Source organism: Nannospalax galili, unplaced genomic scaffold (assembly GCF_000622305.1).
Source record: "Nannospalax galili isolate Female #2095 unplaced genomic scaffold, S.galili_v1.0 scaffold541, whole genome shotgun sequence".
NCBI lineage: Eukaryota > Metazoa > Chordata > Mammalia > Rodentia > Spalacidae > Nannospalax > Nannospalax galili.
In genome coordinates this window covers 1,966,247-1,978,942 of record NW_008345054.1, presented here as the reverse complement: position 1 = coordinate 1,978,942, position 12,696 = coordinate 1,966,247, and the positions used below count along the sequence as shown (strand labels likewise).

Here is a 12,696-nt window from a genome sequence, read left to right as displayed (position 1 = left end):
CCCCCCCCCCCCCCCCCCCCAGTTTAGGAGGCTGAGGCAGGAGGAGAGTCCAGACAGGGCTGCATAGAGTCCAATCAAAAGAAAAGGTTACGTTGGTTGTGCTTTTCTTCCCTGCACACTTTACGTGTTCATCCCATACTATTGAATCACATATCATAAGCTGTAATAATAATTAAGTTCATCTGTTCTAGGTTACGAGCATTAAGTTATTTTAAGTAATAAGCATAAATTTACTTATGATAGATATTTTGACTTGAATTTTATTTAGTTCAGACTATTATAAAAACCTTGATTTTTAGTTTTTTTTTTTTAAATGAGGTAACTGAATGTGTATGCCATTTAAAAACCAGCTCTGTAAAAATTGACAGACTAGAAAGTATGCTGGCAATATTCTACATGTCACTTTCAAATTTGGAGCAAAAAATGCATGTTGTGATCTTACGGTGTTCAAGTTACTATTTTAACCCTCATTGATCATTGTGAGTAGTAGTATTTTATTCCATCAACTCACGGGATATTTTAGTTTGTACTGAGACTCATAATAGATGATTCTGAAATTTGGCAGGAGCATGGAGATTCTTCTTTTCACCAGAAGTTTTTTCTTGTATGGTAAAGACAGGTATTTAAGTTTGTTCAATATTGTTAAAAGTCAAATTGAGTATGGTGGTACATGCCTTTAATCCCTGCACTGGGAGGCAGAAGCAAGTGGGTCTCTGTAAGACTGAAGCCACTTGGTTTACATAGTGAGGTCCAGGCCAGCTGCGTCTATAGGGAGACCCTGTCTCAAAAAACCACTAGCATGTGTGCACACATACACACAAAAGTCAAGCATATTATTGTAATTGAAAGGAGGGTTTATGAAATCAAAACAAATTACTGTTGGTACTAGTTGAGAAGAACCAGTAAAATTTTAGCTATAACTTTTTTTTTTTAAGTTTCAGTACTGAAGGAATCACCATACTTTCTTTGTTTTTATTCTCTAAGGCAAGAGGAGCAGATGTTCCAGAAATCCCTGGAGATCTTACTCTTAAGACTTGCGGCAGTGCAGCAAGCATGAAGGTTAAACATGTGAAGAAGTAAGTGTGATTATCAAGTGGGTTCTACTGGAATTCCTACAAATGGCTTTCAGTTGTTTATTTCTTGAAATTTTTTATTTAGATTACTTACTGACTAAACTCTTACCGTGCATATAATAGTTTAATCTGTTACACTGTAAATTGTAGTTCAATAACGATGAAACAGGTATACAGGTAGCCTACTTTTCTAAAACATAGTCTTTATTTTTCATCTTTATATTGTTGTCTGTTAAGTTGCATTTGTCTAACAAGATCAAAGCCTCTCTTCTGTACTTTATTTCTTACTCTCATTTATTAAGGAAAATCAGCTTTATTGGCTGAATTATGGAATGGCTAGACCTCAGGTTTGCCTTTGAGAAGCCTAAAATAGATATCCAGAAGTTGATTGCTAAATAAAGAACCTGATGCTTTCCCGTGTGGTTTTAATAGAAAACCAGTTTCTCACTTGGTAGAGAAGGGTTAGCTAGGGACCTATGCTTCATGTGTAAATTAAGGAAAGACAAGGATAAAAATGTCCATTCTGTACCCAGGTCCACCACTCCAGGACTGATGGGCTGTGACAACATCCACAGGTAAAATCTGGTGGTGTGCTTCGTGTTGTGAATTCTGCTTCTGTGTAGAAGCTGACAGTTCACAATTAGATTCTATAACATTTGTCTTAAGTACGGATTTTCTAATGAGCATTGACTTGGGGCAAGACCAGGAGACCGTATGTCTCACTTGTTGTTTAGATCTATACACTAAATGCCCTATTCATTTGGTTTAATGTGTTTCTGATAAGGTTTGTGTGGATGTATGTGGTTCATGTGCATGTGCCTTTAAAATATTTTTGCTTGTATGAACTTTAAATCAGTGGCCTAGTGGCCTTTTGACTAGTACGTTATTTTGTTTCACGCTTACTTTCATGCACTTTAGGTTACCCTTCACGAAGGGACACTTTCCGAAGATGGCTGAATGTGCACATTTTCATTATGAGAACGTTGAATTTGGCAGCATACAGGTATATTTGAAATATTCCCTACATTCTGAATTAAGATAAGTGACAGTTGATATTTTGGTATTTATTGATATTTTGATATATGTTGGTTGATGTAAAATCTTTTATTCTCTGTATTGACTAGTATTCGAAGTCAAGTTGACACATAATTTTAGGGAAATCAATTCTTTCCCCCTCTTTTTATCATGTACTGTGTCCATATGTCCACTGGGTTGTGTGGTAGCTTTATGTTCTGAAATTACGTAACATTGTTAATACTTCTTTGTCTTAATTACTCTTAAGTTTTGAGATTTAGCTGATGACAGTGCTCCCATTTGGTTCTTCATTTTCAAGTGTTTGGCAATCATTGGCCTCTGCATTCTCACTTGTTGGAATTGAACTAAATATTTTGCTCTTTTTTTAAAAATACTTATTTTATGTGTACGAGTGTATTGCCTGCATGTGAGTGAGTCATGCAATGCCGTGGAGGTCAGAAGAGGGCTTCGGATTCCCCTGGAACTGGAGTTAAGGACGGTTTGTAGCTGCCATGTGGGTGCTGGGAATTGAACCTGGGTCCTCTGCAAGAGCAGTCAGTGCTCTTAACCACTGAGCCATCTCTCCAACCCCAATATTTTGCTCTCCTAATGAGTTATTGTCAGCTTAATGTGAAAAACAAAACAATTTTAAAATAGATTGTGCTTATTTTCAAAATAGTATTTTCCCAGGGCAACAAAAGTGATTTTATTTTATATGTTTCTCAAAAGTTTAATAAGAAAAAAATGTATATATATTTTTTTGAGACAGGGACTCCCTATATCCTCAGCTGGCCTGGAACTCACTGTGTAGACCAGGCTGGCCTTGAACTCACAGAGATCCTCCTACCTCTACCTCCTAAGTGCTGGGATTAAAGGCATGCCCACTATGCCTAGCAGAAAAAGGAATCTTAATTTCTGCACAGTACATAAAGAAGTTTTCCACATGCCATCTCACCTCACCTCCCCCGTCAAGAAGTAAACTTCTGAGGCGTGATTGATACTGTGTCTCAGTGTGCTCCTTTTTGTAATCGTATCTTGTGTCTTAAAATCTAGGTACATGAGTTTGAGCTATAGGACCTATGAAGGTGCAGGGTATTCTGTTTCATGTAATTAACAGTTTAAAACACACTTGAGATTTTGGATGCTTGACTATATGACATCCAACAGAGGATATCTTGTTTCCTTTATGCATATCCTTGAGATTTCAGTTATACCGATAATTTTGCTTCAACAAGAGCTATTCAAGTAAACAGTAATGAGGGGCTGGGAAGATGACTTAGTGGTTCAGAGCTCCTGCTGTTCTTCCATGGGACCCAGGTTTGGTTCCCAGCACCCACTTGACAGCTAACAGCACTCTTCAACTCCAGCTCCAGGAGATCTGTCTCCCTCTTCTGGCAGTGCAGGCACCAGGCACACATACACTGTGCTTAACATAAATGCAGGCAGAATACTCAGACACGTAAAGTAAAACTCTTTTAAAAACTTTAAAAAAATAACAATAATGAATATATTTTTCATTTTTGTGACTATTAAATATTTTAGTAATTTAGTTTCCATAACTTTACAATGGAGGTAAGTTATTTCCTTATAGATTTACTTTGTCTGTGGGGTTTGTTGTTTTTGTCTTTAGAAGGTTGAGTGGCCTCTTTGTCAAGTAATAAGCATTGCAAAGAGTTCTGTGGGCATAAGAAAAAGAGGCAAGACACTAGAGACCTAAAACAAAAATGAACAAAGTGTTTAAAATGTTGGCATTATGTAAAAGGCCAAGAATCTTTAAGGACTTTCATTTAAAATAAAACAAAGTTGTTATTGGTCAGTGTGATACAATGGAATTGCAAGCTTCAGTTAGCAAATAAGATTCTAATTTCCATTTTATTTAGAAAGTTTGTAATCTTCAGCAAGCAGATCAGTCTCTTTGTTTCATTTTCTTCATCTATGAGGCGAATAAGGTTGTAAGATATAATACTAAATTTTTATTTTCATGATATGATTAAAGAGTGTGTAGTATGTATATTGAAGAGATACAGATTGGTAATAGATAGTCCTGAGCTGGCTTTTACATTTCTGAGATTGTGTCAGAGGCTTGTTATTAGGATTCAGTCCTCTCAGTTGGAGGACTATGCTTAATCCATACACAGGAACACATCAGATAGACTTTGTACCAGTGAACACAGCCACAGTCTTCGTGTAGAAGAGTTGAACAGTTTCCACTTTTCCCATTCCACTCACTTCTGCTCTTAAGGCCTTGCTACTTCTTAAACAGAAGAGAAAAATACAGATACAGTATCAACTTCGTTTGTGACCTTTGACATGTGAAACATATGAGTAAGATTTTCTTGTCTGTACAGATGAATCAGGAAGCTTCAGAAGTCTGGAAATAGGGGTTATTCACAGAAAACCAGTCCCATTGCACCTTGTCAGTTCACTCCAGAATCTTTTTTATGTGTTGGTTATTGGACACATTTCTCTTGAGAAATTCACTTCTAATTTTGCCCTGCCTTCTGTTTTCTGTCTTTTGAAATGGGTGTCTGTATACCACCTCTCTCGGTTCATATGTTGATTGGGATCAACATATGTTACCTTCAGGAGGGAAACACTAGTTTCTGTTAACTGAGTTGTGTAGTTAAAAAACAAAAAAAAACAACAACAAAAAAAAAACAAACAAAAAAACCCTGAGGTATCCATCTGGCTTAAATATCTGTTGGTGATTTTTGGCTTGGGGTGCTATTCTTGCTTTAGCTAGTATATGTTTTTACATTTTATGGTCTTAGAGGCCATTTAAAGGAAAACTAACCACAGCAATGTTGACTACCAAACATGCTCTGTTTCATGCAAGCAATTAAAATAAGGTCTGTGTGTCTCAGTTAATGTTCTTCATTATTTTATAAGTGTACTACTTTATACAATAAACTGTAGTACAGTAGATCCTAGATATGTTTATGGAAAGTAAATCCCATATCTCTATCTTAATTTCGGTATGAAGTTGAAAATATGTTCTAAGGAGCAAACTAGATTGAATGAGGGAGCTATCTGGAGAGCTCAGTTGGTAAAGTGCTTGCATCACAGGCATGAAGACCTGACTTTAATCTCCAGAATCTACATAAAAAATGCCAGGCACAGTGGCCTGTTCTGAGGAGGTGAAAACAGGAGGATTCCTGGAGTCTGCTGGCCAGCCAGTCTAGCTAGCCTTCTTGATGAGCCCTAGGAAAATGAAAGACCTTGTTTCAAAGGAGTATATAGAGTATGTGTATAGAAGAGGCCTCTCTAATCACAAGTTATTCATACTGTCAATGGCCACCGTAGATGTTGCCTTTTAATATGTTCCAACTCTGGACTATTTAATCATTTACCCTAGCCTGTTTAAACTTTGAACTTGGGAGTTTCTCTTAGACTCGTAGGTTTCTTTGCATTTATGGTCTCCCCAGCTCTTAAAAATTAATTATAATAATGCCCTAGTAGGATGGAAAATATCAATGTTTATTATATTTTTTTAAATATAGAGAAGATATTTAAGGGATTTCAGTTATAAAATGGAAACTATTCTTAATTATACATGTTGGAAATTCCAATTACCAATTTTATTTAGGCTGAAAGATATAATAAGAAATTTAGATATAATTGCTCTGAGTCAATCCTATCCTTACTGGGGCATGTACATAGGACATGTTCATGATCTTTTCTATGAGTTCCTGCTTGTTTATCTGGCTCACTCCCCTGCATTTTGCTTGGACAGCTAATAAACACCTCAAGCTGGAACTATCTCTTCTCTAGTCTGTGCTTCCTGCTGCTGCCACCTGTTCTTTCAGAACCTGAGGCCAACCAGGGACCTTGGAGATATCTTGAACTTCTTTCTTTCAGGTTTTGTATTTAGTCCATCAGAAAATGTCTTAGATCAGCCTTTAAAATAAATTCAAGGTCTGATTATGCCTACCCACCACCTTCCCTGTTGTTACTTTAGGTCAAGCCATTGTCATTTGGAGAAGTTTTTGGTAGCCTTCTGTAGTTGGCACAGCAGCAAAAGCAGTTGTTTTCAAATGTAAATCAAACCATGTCAACTTTTCAGAATCCTTCAGTTATGTCTTAGTATACTCAGCTTGAAAACCAGATCCTTAAAATTCCCAATCAGAATTTGTAAGATTGGCCTGTCTGACCTCACTTCTTTGACTTCTTGGCAGTATCAGCCATGGTGGCCTGCTTGCAGCTCCTTCCATGTGCGTGCTCTCTCCTCAGGGCCTATGTACTTGTTTCTTCTCCTGGAAAGCATCCCTGGATATCTACTTACCTTGTTCCCTCCTTCCCTAAAATATTTGCTCCAGTGCTTTCTTCTCAGAGTATACATTCTCTGTATAACTGTACCTCTGCACCAATATTCATCTCTTTCCCAGTATTTTATTATCACTTACTTTGTGCTCTTCTACATCTAGAGCAGCACCTAACACATAAAAGTCACTCAGTTTTTTGAATGAATGAATTTTTGTTTAAAGAGCAGTAATTGGGGGATGTAGTGTAATGGTAGAACACTAGCCCAACATACTTGAGGCCCTGGGATATATCTCTATGGCATTGAGACACAATTGGCTTTAAAAATAGGAATAGCCAGGACTGGAGAGATGGCTCAGCAGTTAAGAGCACTGGCTGCTTTTGCAGAGGACCCGGGTTTGATTTCTAGCACCCACATGGCAGCTAACAACCGTCTGTAACTCCAGTTCTAGGGGATCCAATACCCTCTTCTGACCTCCACTGGCATTGCCTGACACAGGTGCATTTATATACATGCAGGCAATACACTCATACACATAAAATAAAAATAATAAATATTAAAAAATAGGAATAATATGTATTTGTTATTGTGGTTTGGATTTGAAATGTCCCTCAAAACCTTAGGTGATGTAGGCTCCATTTGCAGCTTGTGGCACGACTGGAGGAGATGGAATTTTTAGGAGATGGGACCTAGCTGGAGGAAGTAGGTCACTGGGGGCTTGCCCTTGAAGGGTATTAGTAGTATCCTATTTCCTCCCTCCCTTGGTGAGATAAACAGCTTTGCGGTGCCACACCCTCCTTGCCATGGTAGCTTGAGTTGCCAAAGAGCCATAGCAATAGGATCAAGCAACCAGAGTAAAAACTTAAGAAACCTTGAGTCAAAATCTTTTACCTTATAAGTTGTTTAACTCAGGTGATATGTCATAGTGATGAAAAGCTGACTTGCAAATGAATATTAAAATTCCTTTCATTCTCTATCTCTTCTGTTAACTAGTGCGTGTGTGTCTATGTATGTGTGTGTATATAAGAATTTTAAAATATATTTACAAAATATGTGGTTAATTCTATAGATAGAACTCTATCAATAGATGTCTATCTATCTGTCTTTTTTCTGTTGTTAAATTTTTTTTACTTTGTATATACGAGTGTTTTGCCTGCATGTTAAGTACAGCATGTGCACACAGTGCCCACGGAGGCCAGAAGAGGGCATCAGATCCCCTGGAAATAGAGTTATGGAAGGTTGGTAGCCACCATGTGGGTGCTGGGAATTGAACTCCAGTCCTTGACAGTCAGGAGCCCTTAGGCTGTCACAGCCTGTCCCCAAGGATGTAGATTGAAGGAATTTCTTGCCAAAAAGTTTTTTTTTTTTTTTTTTTTTTTTTTTTTTCTTTTTAAAAAAAAAAAAAAAAAAAAAAAAGATGGGACTCTTATTATACACACTGCCTTGAAACTTGCCTTTTATTTTGTAAGAATGTATCTTGGACATACTTTATCATCCCAGAAATCTGGAATTACTTCTTTTCACAACTACATGCTGATTTTTGATTGTTTTAAAATTTGTATCATAATGTATTTAATCAGCTCCCTGTTCATAGATAGTCTGGGTTTTGTTTTATTTTATATATTTTTTAAAATATTATTTTTATTTTACATTGTATGAATGTATTGCCTGCATGCATGTAAGTGTACCCATGTTGTGCAGTGCCCGCAGAGATCAGAAGAGGGTGTCAAATCCCCTGGAACTGGAGTTTCCGAAGTTGTTAGCTGCCATGTGGGTGTTGGAATCGAGCCCAGGTCCTTTGCAAGAGCAGCCAATTCTCTTAACTGCTGAGCCATCTCTCCAGCCTCTATACTAGGTTTTATTGATGTGACTATATCCACTAAATAAAATTTTATGAGAGTATTCACTGGGTTAGAATATGTACATTTAAAATATTGACTTTTATTGTTAAGTTTCATTTTGTTTTTCAAATGTTTTATAATCTCCCTAATCCACAGAGGATACATTCTAAGCCCCCCACCATCCCCACCGCCAGTAGATGCCTGAAATAGTATGTTTCCATATATACTATTTTCCCTGTGCAGTACATATATATGATAAAATTTAATTTATAAGTGAGATACACTAAGACATTAATAGCAGGGGCTGGAGAGATGGCTCAGCAGTTAAGAACACTGGTTGTTCTTGCAGAAAACCTGGGTTTGAATCCCAGCACCCATATGGCAGCTAACAACTGTCCATAACTCCAGTCCCAGGGAATCCGACAGCCTCTTTTGTCCTCCACAGGCATTTCATGACATGGGTGTACTTACCTACATGCAGGTAATACACATGTACACATTAAAAAGAATAAATAAAAAAGATATTAGTAGCAATAAAATATTAATAATAACTTAATAAAATAAAATAATTATACTGTTGCAACAGTATAATTAATAAAATTGCCAGCATCTCCATTTATGCTTTCAAGTCATTATTAAGTAAAGTATTGAGTATGAGCACTGCCATCCCATGATAGTTGATCTGCTAGTTGAGGTGACTGCTAAATGACAGATGGGTAGGTAACTATGCAGTATGAGTATGGTACACAAAGGAATGATTCATGTCCTGGGTAGGCAGGACCTCATGCGATTGTATCACACTAGTCAGGATGGTATTCAATTTAAAGCTCATGAATTACTTAATGTCTCATTTAATATTCTTGGACCTTGGAAAGCACAAGTTCCTGAAACTGCACACAGGGCAGGTACGGGGTGGTTGCTACATGCCAGTGTGTGCTGTGGCCTCTGACAGTGTGTATTTTCCTGCATTCATATCAGTAGCAGACATTGTTGATCTTTTAATTTTTTTGTTCATATAACAGGCAAAATGATGTATTTTCTTTTGTGTTTCTTCAGGTACTGAGTGAAGTATCATCTACTTACAGATCATTTGTAGTGTTTCTTATTCTGTACACTGTATCTTAGTATCCTTTCCTCATTTTTTTTTCTTCCTTTAAATTTTCCTTATTATTCTTGTCTGTTTCCCTCTTAACTGCAGTCTGACACAGGACTAAGCAAACCAACAAAATACAGTATGGAAATAGAAACACACAGAGACACACACACACACACACACACACACACACACACACACACACATACACAGTGTAGTAAAGAAAAAGATTTTTGGATCCATGGAGGAAGTTGGATTATCTAGTATGTGTTGACCATCTGTTTTGGAAAAAGAAAAGCTTGCTCAGTGCCATATTATTGAGCTCTTATGAGAGGGATTCTCTTGTCCCAGGTTAGAAAGAGATTTCAGTGATACAAGGAAATTTGCTAGAGCTTTCGCTGATAATACACAATAGAGCCAGGATTTGAAACCAGGTTGTCGGTAAAGCACCCCAAGAGCACTCTTATTTATAACTTGTCCCTGATACAGTGATTCTCAGTCCTGGGTGTATTTTTCTGCTGGGTTGGTAGCACATGAACTTAATGCTGCAGGTATGTATTGGCATCCAATATTATCTCCTCTTTAGCAGTGACCTTATGTAGATTATCTAGGTATCCCATTAAAAGCTCAGTTGAGTGGTGGCACTATCATGCTGAGGAGAAGTAATGCTGGTGTGATGTAGAGTGGGTGGGCCAGTTATGTGTTCATACTGAACTGTTCTTTCCTGACCTAAAACAAGATTGTCAGTTAATCTTGGTTTTGTTTTCTTTATCTTCACCCGGGAATTCCTGGATGTACTAGATACTGGGTGACAGTAAATCTTCCTTCCAGCTAAGAAGTTGCGAATGATTTAAAGAGTTGGGATTGTGACAAGGTGGAGAGGAAAGGGAAGGTAACAGCTCATGACAGGAGAGCTTGTGCCATGCTGTGTTATTTTAGTCTCCTTCCACCCAGCATGAGTAGATGTTTTTTAAAAATTAGTAAAAATACAACAATTGCTCTTGTCATAGAAATAGACATAGAAATATAAAGTATCCCGGAATAGTTTGTATAAATCAGAATTACCTGTTGTTTGAAGGTTTGATAGAATTTTCCAGTTAAAACCTTTGTGTCTGGTTCCCAATTAGAAGTTTGATCTTTATCATTTCAGTTTAACATTTGATGATTGATCTGATTTGTTTTTTTCTTGTTTCTTTAGTTCAGTTTTATTTTTTGTATTAAGAAAATCGTATGTCTAGTTTTCAGGTTTATAAGCTGTATGCAAGATAGTCTAAAAATTAGGTCCAACTAGAGTTCTCTTGATCAGCCTGATTTCTGTCATTATTTTTCAAATTATTAGCTTAAATTTTTTTTCCCTATTTTAGGTTTTTTAGTTTTTTTTTTCTTCTTGATTTGAAAGATTCTCTTATTTTCTGTTTTCCTGGACAAAAGTTGAGGAAAATATGTTCCTACTAGAACTTTCCTGTCAAAAATATTTATCATAAACAACTTTTGTCTATTGTAGTTTTTCATTAGCAGTGTGCTACTTATGTCTTAATATCTTTATTTTTTATATTTTATTTTTTATGTATATGAGTGTATTATTACCTGCATGAATGTGTGTCCATGTCATGCAGTACCCACGGAGGTCAGAAGAGGGTGTTGGATCCCCTGGAACTGGAGTTACAGATTGTTGTTATCTGCCATGTGGGTGTTGAGAATCAAACTTGGGTCCTCTGTAAGAGCAGCCTGTGCTTTTAACTGATGAGTCATCTCTTCAGCCCCCATTAATATCTTTTTTTAAAAAAGAGAAATACAATGCTATAGGCTCATTTACTTCTAGCTGTTGAATGTGGGGGCACATTGCTGAGTATCAAACTCAGGGCCACGCTTACACTAAGCTATATTCTATTATAAGGCAATGCCTCCACCCACTGATTTTAAATTCAAATTTTGATATTTTATTCTAAATAGTACTTTGGCCACAATCTATAGTTTTTGATGCATAAATGTGTTATATTTTGTTTATAGAAATTAAAATATGAAAAAAGATAATTACTAGACAGGGCTTCAATCTGGTTCACCCTTCCTTAGGCAGCCTGCTGTTCCTCCACTCCTGGTATGTCATCACATTGATGCCAAACTTCGTGCAGGCACCCAGTTTGCATAGTGCACTACAGCTCAAAGCTTCTGGGCTCAAGCAATCCTCTTGTCTTTGCTTCTGCACAAGCGAGGGCTATAGGTGTATGCCACACAGCTCCCAGCACTTTAAATTTTTTCAGATTTCATTTGCTGCACTTTCCCTACATGTAATGGCCTTTATGTCTTAAAAACAATGATTTATACACGTTACAAGATATTTTTTAATGAGAAGAGGAAATCTCATACAGCATGCAGAGAAATGGTTCTGCTGTTAGCACTTTGAAGCCCCATCTTCCTGCTGTGCTTTATGTTATACTGCCATCTAGCGTGCATGATGGTAAATGGACATTTGCCTCTCTATGTTGCTTATCATCTGCTTGGTTATCTGAATCTGTCAGTCTTTCTTTTTACCTCATCTTATATGCAACGTTAAATAACTTCAACCCAAGGTAGCAGATCAGGTTTTGCCAGAAATAAGGCATAGGAAAAGTATAAATTTGATACCTGTCTCCTGAGTTTTCTGTGCAAAAGCTGTGTGCGAGTGGCTTCGGAGTGCTGCTTGGCTATCCTTAGATGCAGTCTTGCTTTGATACTGGCAAGTGTGGAAAGAGGGAAAGAGACAGAGAAGTTTAATCTGAGCATAAGAATAGTGAAGATACTACATATTTTTTGAAGCCTGGATTTGATTATTTTGAGACAAGGTGTTACTCTGTAGCCTAGGTTTTCTTGTAATCTATAATGTAGTCCAGGTTAGCCTTTCCTTTTGACTCTGCCTCCAAAATACTGGGATTACAGACTAGCACACCTAGATCTGGTCTCCCCTCCATCCCTTGTGCTAGGCCTGTGCCAGCACTCTTAACACTGCACTATGTCCTCAGCCTTATACTTTCATTTTACATAGTCTGCCTTATGTCATTAATTCCTTACAACAGTTTCAGATAAAGAATTTTACTAAAAATTGCTTCAGAGCTTACTCTCTATGGCAGATGACAAGTGATGGGTGTGAATTTGAGTTAAGGCACTCGAGTCATACAGCCATTATGATTGTTCTTTTACAGGTTTATAAAAGAATAAATAGACAAGACCAATCCAATAGCTTAACAAAAAGGAATGAACCATGGTTTTAAAATGCCCTCTGTCTTTAACGTAGTTTAAAAAGTTTTTAAATGTGGGAACTGGAGAGATGACACTAGCTGCTCTTCCAGAGAACCCAGGTTTGGTTCCCAGCACCCACATGGTGGCTAATCACTGTTTGCAACTCTGGTTTCAAGAGATTGCTAGACATGGCTGCAC

The 12,696-nt window shown here is 37.2% G+C and overlaps 1 protein-coding gene across 2 annotated transcripts in view; it reads left to right on the top strand.

Annotated features, from left to right (window-relative positions):
- The window catches only part of Arhgap32 (Rho GTPase activating protein 32), a 329,882-nt gene that overhangs the window by 145,803 nt on the left and 171,383 nt on the right, over window positions 1–12,696 (top strand). The window contains exons 3-5 of one of the 2 annotated variants that reach the window (XM_017800189.2): window positions 985–1,076; window positions 1,607–1,648; window positions 1,992–2,076. In XM_017800189.2, coding sequence (XP_017655678.2) covers window positions 985–1,076; window positions 1,607–1,648; window positions 1,992–2,076 — 219 coding nt within the window. The remainder of the gene's footprint in view (window positions 1–984; window positions 1,077–1,606; window positions 1,649–1,991; window positions 2,077–12,696) is intronic. The other variant, XM_008841370.3, reaches the window with a different exon arrangement.